The following is a 13,860-nucleotide window of genomic DNA, read 5'->3' as shown; positions in this document are numbered from 1 at the left end:
GCCTGTTTAAATGATATCAACTCAGATATAAATCGATAAGTTTTAGCACTACTGTTACAACTTCAGAAGCCTAAGGGACTGAAAGGCTGCCTTTCCCTGTTCTAGACCCACCCTAGGAAACACGAAGAACTAGTGTATGCCCTACAGCGTAAGCGCGTGTTCACAAATCGGTTCTTTCAATGCTATTATGGACCTTTCCTGGGGCATTATTTATCCAAATAAGAATAAATAACTTACACTGCAAATACACACCCACACACAGATTACATGAAATCATTAGAAACAGTACCTGTTCCCAAGCAGAAATGCCTCCTTTGTCAAAAATTAGCACATATCCTAAGATGAGAAAGCAGATCCAAACGACGGCAGCCAACACCTTCAACCATTTCTGAGTGCAGGATTCAGTGTAAACCAGTACATGGAGGATACAAAATATTATCAGAACTGCAAATAATGTGATAATAAACGCAAGATGTTCATGTGGATCCTGTTCCAAGACAAAAATTTAAAAAAACCAAAAATCAGAAATCAAAACTTTTCACATTTGCTCTTTTTGACCTTCACAAAAGATCATTTTTTTAAAAAAACTTGTTTTTTTTAAGATGGGAACCCTCTAGGTACAGTCAGGATGTTATGCTCAGACCCAGATTACAGCAAGATGTTAAAGCAGTCTAAGATTCCGACTACCGCTCCAGATACATTTGGACCAGTACTATGTATACCCTAGCCTAGAAGAAAGGAGGGACAGGGGAGATATGATTCAGACGTTCAAGTACTTGAAAGGTATTAATGTAGAAGAAAATATTTTCCAGAGAAAGGAAAATGGTAAAACCAGAGGGCATAATTTGAGGATGAAGGTTGGTAGACTCAAGAGCAATGTAAGGAAATTCTTCTTTATGGAGAGGGTTGGTGGATGGTGGATGCCTGAGAGAGGTGGTGGAGAGGAAAACGGTGATGGAGTTCAAAAAAGCATGGGATGAACACAGAGGATCTAGAATCAGAAAATAATAGTAAATATTGAAGAACTAAGGCCAGTACTGGGCAGACTTGCATAGTCTGTGTCTGTATATGGTCGTTTGATTGAGGATGGGCTGGGGAGGGCATCAATGGCTGGGATGGTTTAGAGGGGCTGGAATGAGCTTTGACGGAGACTTCAGTAGTCAGAACCTAAGCACAGTACCGGGTAGAGCTTTGGATTCTTGCCCAAAAATAGCTAAGAAAAAAATAATAATAATAATAAACTGAATCAGGTTGGGTAGACTGGATGGACTATTCGGGTCTTTATCTGCCATCATCTACTATGTTACTAGTTTTAAATGAAATGGGAAAAAAAACAGGACTACAAATACCAAAACGCATCAGAAGGCAAGTTCAACAATGACAAATGGCCAAACTAGGTCACTTGGCAAGTTTGGGTACAGGACTGAATTTTTCACTGCCAAGAACAGGAACGGAGGACACAAATTTAAAATTTGCTATTTATATAGGACACAGTCCAGACAAATTATCCCATATTTTAAGTACATACAAACTCTTAATTGGATAATCCAATGAGTCTAAGGAATCATGTCAAACATGTACAAAGCTGAAAAAAGTTGAAGCTTAAGGAAACCTTTTTGCTACTAACAATGGGGGAGAAGCAATCAAAATATGAGCGCCCAAAGAAAAGCACTCGCCATCATACCTGTAAGAATCATTACAAGACCCTCACTAATCCCAAATTTTCTTGCCTCAGGACCATACCACAGCAGAGTAGAGAAGATGTATACTGTACCACTGGTTTATTTACTTACTGAAATTTCCATATACCCCTACTTGCCTCAAAAGGGGCAAAATTGTTAAGAATCATAAAATCACATAAACATGTTATATATAGTACAATAAGTAACCTTAACGCACCCCCCTCCCCCAAATGCCTCCTACCATTTCTAATCCCAGGCTACTTCTGATTTCTCTAATCACCAACCACCAGCTAATCCCACCCAGTAAGTCGTCATACAAACCTCTAAATCGAGGCTGCCCAAATTTCGGTTTTGGCGACAAGACCAGCCTGAAATTCTGATCTGGCCATGTTTCGATTTCATCCGAAAATACTGGTGCATTTTCAGCTGAAAGCAATCTCTTCCCCCCCTCCTCCCAACAACCACCACCACCACCCGCAACCAAATACATAGCTCATTCTTCTGCCCTTCCATCCTCCTACCACTCCTCCTAGTCCCTTCCTGGGTCTACCTTATGAGTGCTGGTGGTCTAGTGGCTTAACCAGGGCAGGAGTGATTGCCAGTCGCTCCTGCCACTGCCGACTCATGAGACTGTCACTGAAAGGTCACAGCAGCCATTTTGTGATTTGAGCCTGTATAGACAGAAGCAAATTTTTGCCACAGTGGTGATTTGTGGCCACAGATTTAGTTTCAGCCAAAGCTGAAAAATCTGGTTTTGACTAGCTTCTACCTCAAAATATAGTACACCATTCCCAACTTCTTAGCAATCATAGAAAAGGCCAGGTTTTCAACTCTATTCTAAAACAGTCAAAATATGGAATGCCTATCCCTATGTATAAAAGTTAGAGATCTCGGGAGAGCATGTGTATGGGGTGGTTTGTGGGTACAGTGTGTACAGAGCTGTCCTTTGCTTTATAGAAACATGATGGCAGATAAAAGCCAAATGGCCTGTCTAATCTGCCCATCTGCAGTGATCATTATCTCTTTCTCTCTCTGAGAGATTCCACATGCCTATCCCAGGCCCTTTTGAATTCAAAAAGTCTCTGTCTCTACCACTTCTTCCGGGAGACTGTTCCATGCATCTACCACCCTTTCTGTAAAAAAGTATTTCCTTAGATTACTCCGGAGCCTATCACCTCTTAACTTCATCCTATGCCTTCTCATTGCAGAGTTTCCTTTCAAATGAGACTCGACTCATACGCATTTACATTATGTAGGTATTTAAACGTCTCTATCATATTTTCCCTCTCCCGCCTTTCCTCCAAAGTAAACAGATTGAGATCTTTAAGTCTGTCCCCATACACCTTATGATGAGGACCACATACCATTTTAATAGCCTTCTTCTGGACAAACTCCATCCTTTTTATATCTTTTTGAAGGTGCGGCCTCCAGAATTATACACAATATTCTAAATGAGGTCTCACCAAAGTTTTATACAGGGGCATCAATACCTCCTTTTTCCTACTAGCCATACTTCGTTCTATGCACCCTAGCATCCTTCTAGCTTTTGTTGTCACCTTTTCAACCTGTTTGGCCACCTTAAGATCATCACATACAATCACACCTAAGTCCCGCTCTTCTGTTGTGCACATAAGTTCTTCACCCCTTAAATTGTACCATTCCTTCGGGTTTTTGCAGCCCAAATGCATGAACTTGCATTTATTAGCATTAAATTTTAGCTGTCAAATTTCACACCATTCTTCAAGCTTTGCCAGGTCTTTCTTCATGTTATTCACACCATCCAACGTGTCTACTCTATTGCAGATTTTGGTATCATCCGCAAAGAGGCAAATCTTACCCGACAACCCTTCAGCAATATCGTTTATAAAAATGTTAAAAAGAACAGGCCCAAGAACAGAACCTTGAGGCACACCACTGGTAATATCCCTTTCTCTCAGAGTGATCTCCATTGATCACTACCCTCTGTCGCCTTCCACTCAACCAGTTTTTGACCCAGCCCGTCACTTTGGAACCCATCCTGAGGGCACTCAGTTTATTTATTAGATGTGTGGAACACTGTCAAAGGCTTTGCTAAAATCTAAATACACCACATCTAGTGCACATCCTCTATCCAATTCTCTGGTCACCCAGTTAAAGAAAATGATCAGATTTGTCTAACAAGACCTGCCTCTAGTGAATCCATCTTGCCTCCAGTCCTATAATCCAATGGATTTCAGAAACTTGACCATTCTGTTTTTAAAAGTGTTTCCATTAATCTGCTTACCACAGAAGTCGGAATGTGTGAAGTCTCTCTTGGCCTTTTTAGTTATGTCTGGTGTGAAATGAATGCAACAGGGGAGACGCTTTACCCACCCCTCTGCCAGCTCTTCAAGGAGTGGAGCAAAACTTGACCCTCAATCCAACACAATCAAGGAGGTAGAAGCCCTACTAAGGAGCTGGACTATAGAGGAAATACAATATACAAGATTATTCATCTTTGGAAAGTGTATGTAGAAGTAGATCCCAGAAAGGTCTGTGCTCGACTCAGGAGTGGGTAAGATTGCCCCAGATATCAAGAGGCCTGTTACCCAAAAAAGATAATTATTCATGAGGCATCACGGCGATAGATTAAGAGTGTGGACCCTTCCAATGTTTATTAAATGCTGTACAACCTCAGGTTAAAAAAACTAACTCAAACCAGTAATTGTTTTGCACCCAAATTCAGAGCTGAAACAGCACATATCTGAGAGTTATCTTTGAGTACTTCTATGCAGGGTCTTGAAGGGAAATCCCTTCTTTCCCAAAGAGAACTTGCTCCCTGGGACAAGGGTATACATGCTGAGAGGAAACTGGAGAAAGGAAGAAGTGTTCTGTGGAGCACCACAGCCCTGGAATGTGATACCAGGGATGGACTTCCCTGAGACCAGGATACCATCCTTATATAAAGTAAGAGAAATCCATTCAAATTCTTAACCATTCTTAATTCTTGACTGAAGGCATGGATTTTTTTTTGTGCGCGTTTTACTGGGACTGCAAGTTGTCTGGTCAGGAGCAGATAGATACCTCTCTCATTATTCATACTAATTACCACTTTTATGGCCGTATACTTACGTATGTCAGCTTTGCAACTTAGAATCTCTCAGCATTGCAATCTTCTGTCCATGAGTGCTTAGGACCTTCAATGATTTTCTCTCCCACCCCCTCCCATCTATAGGCCCAGTATTGCAGCTGTCTGTTATAGTATTTTCCACTGCTTTACTTTGGTCAGCCACAAAGCTTCATCACAAGAAATAGTATCTGACCTCATCCCAGCCCCCAAGGACCCTAAATAGCATTCAACTTTGGAAACAGCATTTCGGTCTTCTGAAGTGATTTTATACGTAAATGCACCATTATTCATAACACAGAGAGTAAGAGATCATCCAAACAGACAAATCTCCAGACAATAGCAAAGAAATCATCCTAGTTCTATTTATTTCTTCAGAGGTCTGTACACATTAGAGACCCTGTCATTACTTCTACAATCATCAATCGACAGCATAAGCCATAAGGAATGAAAGCCAAAAAAAAAAAAGCCCCAGTAATTCACTCACGTACATCCTCATGCTAGCATTCATGTACCTCATTTCTTCCCTACAACCAGACTGTGTCTCCTTTTCATCATCTCTGTATTCTGCAGCAGAAGAAAGTAAACCTACATACATTTTACTTAAAAAAAAAAAACACACCCCAAAACACATTGTGGCTTTAAAAGGCCAAGAAAAGCTCATTAAACAAAAATCTAGAGCTTGAATACGAGTACTTTCTGTATTTGTTTGGTAGTACCTGGAGATTCTTTCCCCCTATTTTTTTCTATGCCAGCAGAATTGTTGCAGTGGTAAGGTTGGCCTGTGGGAAATACAGCAGGGTTCTTTCAGGAATATTGGCCTTTGATCTAGTCACTGTGGTGTCAAACCTTGTGCGATGTTCACAACTTTGCATGTCCCCTATGTGGTAAAGGACACTGCCTGCACAGCATCCCCAGTCAACCCAGCAAGTGTGGAAGATCCAGCTCCAGAGTTGAACCAGGGCTCTTATGTATGTCAATGCACAGCACTACCACTGAACCAGCAGCCTATCCTGCTTAAAATAATGTTTTATCAAATGTATTCTTTCACCTAAATTTTGTCATATCCCACAGGCTTTAGAGACACAGTGGATAAGGACCACATAGTCTATCGAGTATGCCCATCCATACCAACTACTACACTCTACAACTCCTCCTCCCTCGGAGATGTGGCTATGCTTGTCCCATGCTTTTTTGCATTCAGATGCAACCCTCCTCTCCATCAACTCCAGTAGAAATTTGTTGCATATACCTAGAACTGTTTCTATAAAGAAATAGTTCCGTAAATTAATCTTACCTCTTTTAACCTCCATCCTATGACTTCTCATTCCAGGGCTTCCTTTCAAATGAGAGGGATCATGTGTATTTATATCATGGAGGTAAATCTCTATCATATTAATCCCCTCTCCCAAGAACTTTAAGTCTGTCCTCATAAGCTTTATGTGATCACTGACCATTTTAATAGCCACCCGCTGTACCAATTCCATCCTGTTTATATAATCCTGACCACCACACCTTCAAAAGGATATAAAGTGCTCCATTGAGATCCATCAGAGACTCTGAGGTATTATCAATTCTATTTTCCTGCTAAGTTATTCCTCTCCCAACATACTCTTCTGGCTCTTGCCCACACAACTTCTACCTGTTTGATCATCTCAGAACATCAAATATGATAATTCCCTATATTTTTTAGCACTAAATTTTAGCTTCCATACTCTAGACCTTCCTCATGTTATACACCAGGGTATCTACCCAATTGCAAATTTTGGTATCATCTCCAAAGAGGCAGACAATTAGACAGTCCTTCCACAATATTGTAGAAAAGTAGTTAGACCCAGACTAACCTCTGCAGCATGTCACTGCTAACCCCCCTAGTCTCAGGATGAACTTCATTTACCACTATCCTTTAATGCCTCCCACTCAACTTGTTTCTGATCTAGTCACTTTACCAAGAGTGCTCAGCTTACGCAGAACCATGTTAAAGCTCTTGCTGAAATTGAGGAAGTGTAGTGTATCTAGTGTCTCCTTCCACCCCACCCCCTCACCCTGATACAACTCTCTGGTCACCTAGTCAAAGAAATTGAGATTGTTCAGGATTGTCTGATGAGACTTATCTTTAGTAACACCATGCCGTGCTGAATTCAACAATCCACTATATTACAGAAATTGCACAATCCCTCTATTAACAAACTTTTCATTATTTACTCACCGCAGAGGTCAGGCTAACTGACCTGTAGTTCCAAACCTCCTCATCACTTCTGCTTTTGTACAAATGAACCACATCCCTCCATTAGTAGTCTAATGAGAAACTCCCAACTCTATTGAAGCACTTACTGTGCTCGCTCAGACATTAGAAACTAATAATCCCTCATCTGGTCAAGTGCATGTCCTTAATATCTGTTGGCTAGACTAAGTTGCACTGGGAAGGACTGTCACTTTAAATTTGTCTGAACAATGCTAGTGTAAGGATCTTTTCAGTACCCGCCAACATTAAGGACCATTCCAAGTTAGAGTAGAGAGGATGCATTTTTGCATGCATTTTTAGTAAAGAGAGTTGGAGCACCCCGTTATCTGAGTGATTGCTTGAAGGAGCCTACATCTATGCCAGGGTCTTCAAGGGAAATCCCTCCCCCATCTTTCCCCCAAGAGAGAAACTACTCCTTTGAATAAGAGGTTATGCATTCAGTGAAGAGAGGAGAGGACCATGAAGAAAATGTTCTGTGCAGCCCCTAGGGTCCAAATCTATTGATACGTCATCCCGCATTTAGAACACCCCCTCCCACTTATACTAAGCACTCCTTGTAACATTTCATACATTTTTTAACTATCATAGATGCAACTAGCAAAGCATCTCTCATCAGAATATAAACAAGGAAAGACATGGGTGTATCACTTTCATTATGAACTACATTAAGGGTGTGTCAAAATGCTAAGTCAGCTCATCTCAACCTGGAGCTTAAACAAAGCAGACGGAGCATTACAATGAGATCACAGAAAGGCCAGCTTAACCTTTCTGTGGGACACAAATCAGATTTTCTTTCTAATAAAAGAGAAAATCAACATCCATTCAAGAAACTAAAATCTGATCAATATTAACAAATCCTAACCAACAAATCCTAATCACTTGCACGATTTATTCAACCCTTTTGTCTCTCCGGTGCTTATGTAAACACAAAGAAAAATGCAGAAATGCAAAGATAAGTTATTTAGTACAGAATGGCCAAGCCATAAATATTTCAGAAAAAAAACAGAAATGTATTTTCCTACCACATACAGACAGTCTTCCAAATGTGTGGATAAAAAAAAAAAAAAAAAGGGATGCACTAGATGTCTGAACTCTGCGGATAAAACAGATGTACGGTTCCTAGCTTTCTTGTACTCACGTGCTGAAATGCAAAGAAGACGATAATAAGGGCAATACAAGAAATGATGGAAATGGACAGCAGAATAAGCAGCAGTGGGTAGTGCTGGGTCACCCGCTGGTAGGTCTCATACAAGGAATCTGTGATTTTCCAATCTTCGTCGTCATTTATGAAATATTTCCCTTTAGATGGCATTTTACTCCTGCTTTGCTTTACCCAGTTTTTAGGGAGCCCGAGAATAGTCTGTGAAAAATAAATGTGAGCCAGCCTCAAAACACAAAACAAAAAAAAAAAAAACAAAGACACTTTCTGTGCGCTCAGGAGCAGTAGTTTGTTCTGCTTTCTCGGACCACAGCTGGCGATTCACATTCTGTGCTTGTGCTTCTCACGAATATTGTGCTGGGATCACAGCATGAAGAAAAATGGTCCCTCCCCCTCCCTCAAACCATGTGCCGCTCCATCAATAGCTCCAAGCATGTTGCAGCTGACTTGCTTCGTCGGCTGGTACACGCTCTTTTCTCTTCTGCCGCATCGGTTATGAAGCCTCGAAGAGCTGGTCGAATATCCCTTAATTGCAAGCTCTGTGGAAAGAGTAAAAATGAGCAACAGACTTACTGAGGATAAGAAGATGCAATGCTGACAAAGTGTCCTGATGGGACCAAAACAGGTAGCAAAGTGGAGTAATTCAGTACCTTTCACCAAAACACCAATACTTCAGAAGATTTACCTGCTTTAACAAAATGTTATGAGATACTTTACACTGTGTTAAATTTAAAAAAAAAACAAAAAACAACCAAATACACTAATATGGCTTTAGCACTAAAAGATCCATCCTACAGCAATTAAACATTTTCTTTTCAAGTTCTACTGTATATTGCAGAATTCTTTATGCAGCTCTCCAGTTTCCTGAAACCCTAGAAGCTACCATGCTCAGATTACTATCCATGACATTACCTCTTGAGAGTAAATCAGATACGAGGGAAAGAGGAAGGAGAGAGATGGAACAAGCAGGTTCCCTGTCAGGTTCTGCACCAAGCCCCCCTTACTCCCTGCCAGGTTCTGCACCAAGCCCCACTCACTCCCTGCCAGCCTAGCCCCTCTCACTCCCTGCGCCCTGCATCCGGCCCCCTTCCCTTCCTGCCCTGCCAGGCTCTGCACCCAGGCCCTCTCACTCCCTGCCCTGCATCCGGCCCCCTTCCCTTCCTGTCCTGCCAGGCTCTGCACTTAGCCCCTCTCACTTCCTGCCCTGCATCCAGCCCCCTTCCTACCCTGCCAGGCTCTACACCCAGCCCCTCTCACTCCCTGCCCTGCATCCAGCCCCCTTCCCTTCCTGCCCTGCCAGGCTCTGCACCCAGCCCCTCTCACTCCCTGCCCTGCATCCAGCCCCCTTCCCTTCCTACCCTGCCAGGCTCTGCATCCAGCCCCTCTCACTCCCTGCCAGGCTCTACACTCTGTCCCCCCTTCCTCTCTCTCTCTCTCTCTCTCTCTCTCCCTCACTGCCCTGTACCATCTCTCTCCATCCCAATGCAATTACATTTCAAACATGAGATTACATTTCAAACATGAGATTACATTTCAAACATGATTGTTAAGATTCAGTGAAACTGCAGCAGGAACCAACCTGATGAATTTCTAAAACTCGTCAACTTTCTCTCTTCAACTTTCAGTTGATGGGGGGAGGGTTACTTTTGTAATAATGCAGAGTACAAAGTAGGTATAGCTTTCCTTGAACCAAATAATGCAATTTAATGCTTATACTATAGGCAGCATTGGCTTCTGAGACTCTCCCACCTTCTGTCATTATCTCCCAGGTATTTCTGCTGCTACCTGTTTGTGTTTTGTGACCATTGCATGCTTTTTACTACCACCTACTGACTGAGGGTTACCACACAGCTCTAGAAGAAGAAAAAAAAGAACGGATTGAGACAGCCGGTTTTTACTTCCATTGCTTTCAATGGAAGTAAAACCCGGATGTCTCGATCTGTCCTTCCTCTGGAGCCATATGGTAACCCTAGGATGGAGGAGCCAATGCTTAGCATGGAAGATGCACTTTGATGACATCAACAGTCTGCTTAACTCATAGGCAGCATTGACTCATGAGGCGTCATGCCCTGCCCCTTCACATGAACTTTGCTTGTTATTCTGTAGGACTTTAGTAAGACACAGGGGCTTTTATTTGAAGGCAAGAATTTGGTTTGTTTTTTGTTTTAACCAAATACAGTATAAGTGGTGTGATTTAACAGTTAATGCTCTGTTGAGCAGGGATCGTTACCTATTGAATACTGTATTTGTTAGATATTAATGTCACATGTTTTTAAGGCATTAGTTGGAAAAATGTCTCCTTGTTTCAGCTGCTTTGCTCCACATTCATCAACCAGAGAGAATGTTACGCTCTTCAGGAGCTAATGCTCTGGATGTGGCATCTTTTCATGCAATTTATCTTGAAGCATATAGGAATTTCATTTATTTATGTAAAAAGGACCTCAACTCTGGAACCAGTTCCCAGAACAGATTAGGGTTTTGCAAGATGTGAAAAGTTTTAAATATTCTTTAAACACATTTCTGTTTAAAAGAGTTGCTTAACTGTGGATCTATTTAATCAGATCTTTTTTTTTACACTTTTCAAATTATGACATTTTTGAAGATCTGTTTAATTTTTAAATAACTAATACTGTTTAATTTTTGTAGATGAGATTGTTGGTCTTAAAAATTGTGTATGTTGACTTAGAACCTGCCTAGAAATATTTTGATAGAGCGGAATATAAATAAATAAGTAATCTCTTATATGGTTAATAAAGCATGAGTCTGACGGCACTATTGAGATAAGTAGTAGTAGGATTGGTGGGCAATAGCAGCACTAGTCAACAAGCATTTTGCTACTGGAGTTCTGTCACCTGTACCCTAAAAAGGGCCACATGCTGACTCTAAATCTGAACAGTTTTCATCTATCACATCCTGTCTTTAAATTATACGTCAGTTTGTATTTATATCATTTTTGTCAATAACGCTACCGTGAAGCGTCGTTATTTTTCTGTTTCTGTAACACTATATTGCATTTTAAGACAGCTCATCAATCACATATACTAAAAAGTCTGTGGGATTTACATTTTAAATATATTGTATCATTTTTCTTCCAGACTGGACTTGGCAAATCCAATTTATAATTGTTTCCCCTTTTTGTGTGTTGGGTCACTTCTTATAACACCATTCCCATCCCCACAGAAAACTGCGGGAAAACATCTCCATATCATTCTTTAAGGAGAGAGGGAAGAATCAAGAGTATGAGAGAATCCAGTGGCGTTATCGTACGATACAATTTTATTTGGTACATTTATGAGATAAGAGTCAAATATCTATCAGAAATAATGAACTTCTTTTTATAATGACAGGGGTTGCCATACAGTTTATTTTAAGAAATTGGAAAAATTGGGATAGATTAAATTATTTATTTTGGTGGGAGTCCTGTGTTATGTTTTTAAGATTACATTACATTAGGGATTTCTATTCCGCCTGTGCCTTGCGGTTCTAGGCGGATTACAATATAGAAGATATCTGGGCATTTCCAGTAGAATTACATTACAGGATAAGAGTAAGTTACAGGAACCGTAAAGAATTATGATACTTCAATTTCACGGAAGATAATACATATCACAGAAGATAATAGATATCACAGAAGATAATACATATCACAGAAGATAATACATATCACAGAAGATAATACATATCACAGAAGATAATGCATATCAACTGAAACAAGTTAAGTCAGGTGGGGTGTAAAAGAGTTACAGTAATTCTAGATCACAGACAAAGAGATACTATAGGTGGGTGTTTCCAAAGGCGTTGATTGGGAACTCATTGGATGGTGGTTAGAGTGATGGGAGATATTTTTTGAACAGTAGTGTTTTTATTTCTTTACGGAACTCTTTTATGTCTGTTGTTTTGGTCAGTAGTTTTGAGATGTCAGAGTCAATTTTAGCTGCCTGTGTCCCCAGAAGGTTGTCGTAAAGTTTCTTACGACGAGTATCGTTGAGAGGTGGGTAGGTGAAAAGGTTCTGTGTTCTCCTTCTTCTGGGTGAGAGGTAGTAGTGAAAACGGTTGTTTAGGTAGCTGGGTGCCGTGCCGTGGGTTACTTTGAAAAGGAGACAGTAGAGTTTGAATTGTGTTCGTGCTTTTATTGGTAGCCAGTGAGATTCTAAGTATGCATTGGTAATGTGGTCGTGTTTGTTGAGTGACTATATGAGTCTGAGGGCTGTGTTCTGGATGGTCTGTAGTTTATTTATTGTGTTGGTAGGGCAAGGTAAGTAGAGGCTGTTGCAGTAGTCTACGATACTTAGCACAAGGGATTGGACAATGATCCTGAATTGGTCTTTATTAAAGAATTTTCTGATTTTTCTTAGATTTCGCATTGTGAAGAATGCTTTTTGGGTGATTTTATGGATTTGTGTTTGCATTGTGCAGCATCTGTCTAAATGTATACCTAGGATTTTGAGGGAGCTCTGCATTGGGTACTTGATTGAGTTTACTTCCAGTTCTGTTAGGGATGGTTTTTTGTCCTTCTCTAGTAGTAGGAGTTTAGTTTTGTCTGGGTTCAGCTTCAGCTTATGATGGAAAGGTTTATGGCTATTCAGAAGGGTAGTTACAAAAAATTCATGGATGTTTAGGAACCATTAACTAAGTACTGTAAAGATTGATCTTGGTAAATGGGAAATCATACACATCCTGGGAGGGGGTGGAAGGTAGGGTTTTTTGGACTTGTTCAATGGATATTTTTATGTTCTTGTCAGAATTTTATTTATTGATTAACTGATGGAAGGGAGGGGGGAAATAATTTTTTGTTAATAATCTTGGTAAGTTTATTGTGCTTCAATTTTAATATTCTATGTAAATGATTTATTATGCACAATTGTAGTTTTAAAAATGAATAAAGATTTACAAAAAAAAAAGTATGAATGGGGCACAACCATGACCCTCAAGACTTGCACTGAAGAATGCTGGTGTAGGACCAAGGTTGAGATAGACACTAAAGAATGACACAGGATTGTTTCCCGCGATTATCCATGGGGATGGGAACGGTGATGAATTGAGTCACCGTGTCATTCTCTAAAATAAATGTCCATTTAATCTTATTTACATAGCCCTTCTCCCCGTGATGGCTCCTGCATGAACTCAAAGCTACTTGTAAATGTATTGTTTGTTTGAAAAGCTGGGGGAGGGACCAGGAAGTGACACCAGAGGGAGAACCACAGAGATGGTTTGACTAGGCTGGAGTGAGCTTTAATGGCAACTCCAGTAGTTGGAATCCAAGGACAGTACCGGGTAGACTTCCAAGGTCAATGGCCCAGAAATATCAAAGAAAAGACACTTTAATTTCATTTCTGTTGGTATAATACACACACACCCAGGGGGAGGGAGGGCGGGAGGGGGGCATTTCTTTTGTATGGTTCTATTCCCTTATGAAAATGTTGGTTGGGGGGGTGTTAGGGGGGGTGTTAATGTTGTATGGATTCTGATTGATTATAAGTGAATATATGATTACTATTATTTGTATAGATATTGTATTGCATTTTTGTTAGCTTTAGAAACTCAAAGATTTTTTAAAAAAGAAATTTAAATCATGAAATTGTAATACATGTGATTACAGGGCAGACTGGACCATTCAGGTCTTTATCTACTGTCATTTACTTTGCTACTATGTTTTACCTTTATCCACTATCCTGTTCCAAAGAAGTGA

At 40.4% G+C, this 13,860-nt stretch overlaps 1 protein-coding gene across 4 annotated transcripts in view; it reads right to left on the bottom strand.

Annotated features, from left to right (window-relative positions):
* The window catches only part of ADCY7 (adenylate cyclase 7), a 228,426-nt gene that overhangs the window by 117,884 nt on the left and 96,682 nt on the right, over positions 1–13,860 (bottom strand). For 3 of the 4 annotated variants that reach the window (XM_033942505.1, XM_033942507.1, XM_033942508.1), the window contains exons 3-4: positions 8,151–8,710; positions 290–487 (exon numbers count right to left, since the gene is read on the bottom strand). In XM_033942505.1, the coding sequence (XP_033798396.1) occupies positions 290–487; positions 8,151–8,324 (372 nt within the window). In that variant the 5' untranslated portion in view covers positions 8,325–8,710. The remainder of the gene's footprint in view (positions 1–289; positions 488–8,150; positions 8,711–13,860) is intronic. The other variant, XM_033942509.1, reaches the window with a different exon arrangement.

The sequence above is a fragment of the Geotrypetes seraphini genome, chromosome 4, assembly GCF_902459505.1.
Source record: "Geotrypetes seraphini chromosome 4, aGeoSer1.1, whole genome shotgun sequence".
NCBI lineage: Eukaryota > Metazoa > Chordata > Amphibia > Gymnophiona > Dermophiidae > Geotrypetes > Geotrypetes seraphini.
Note: the sequence above shows the minus strand (reverse complement) of the source record. Positions and strands in the feature narration are given on the sequence as shown.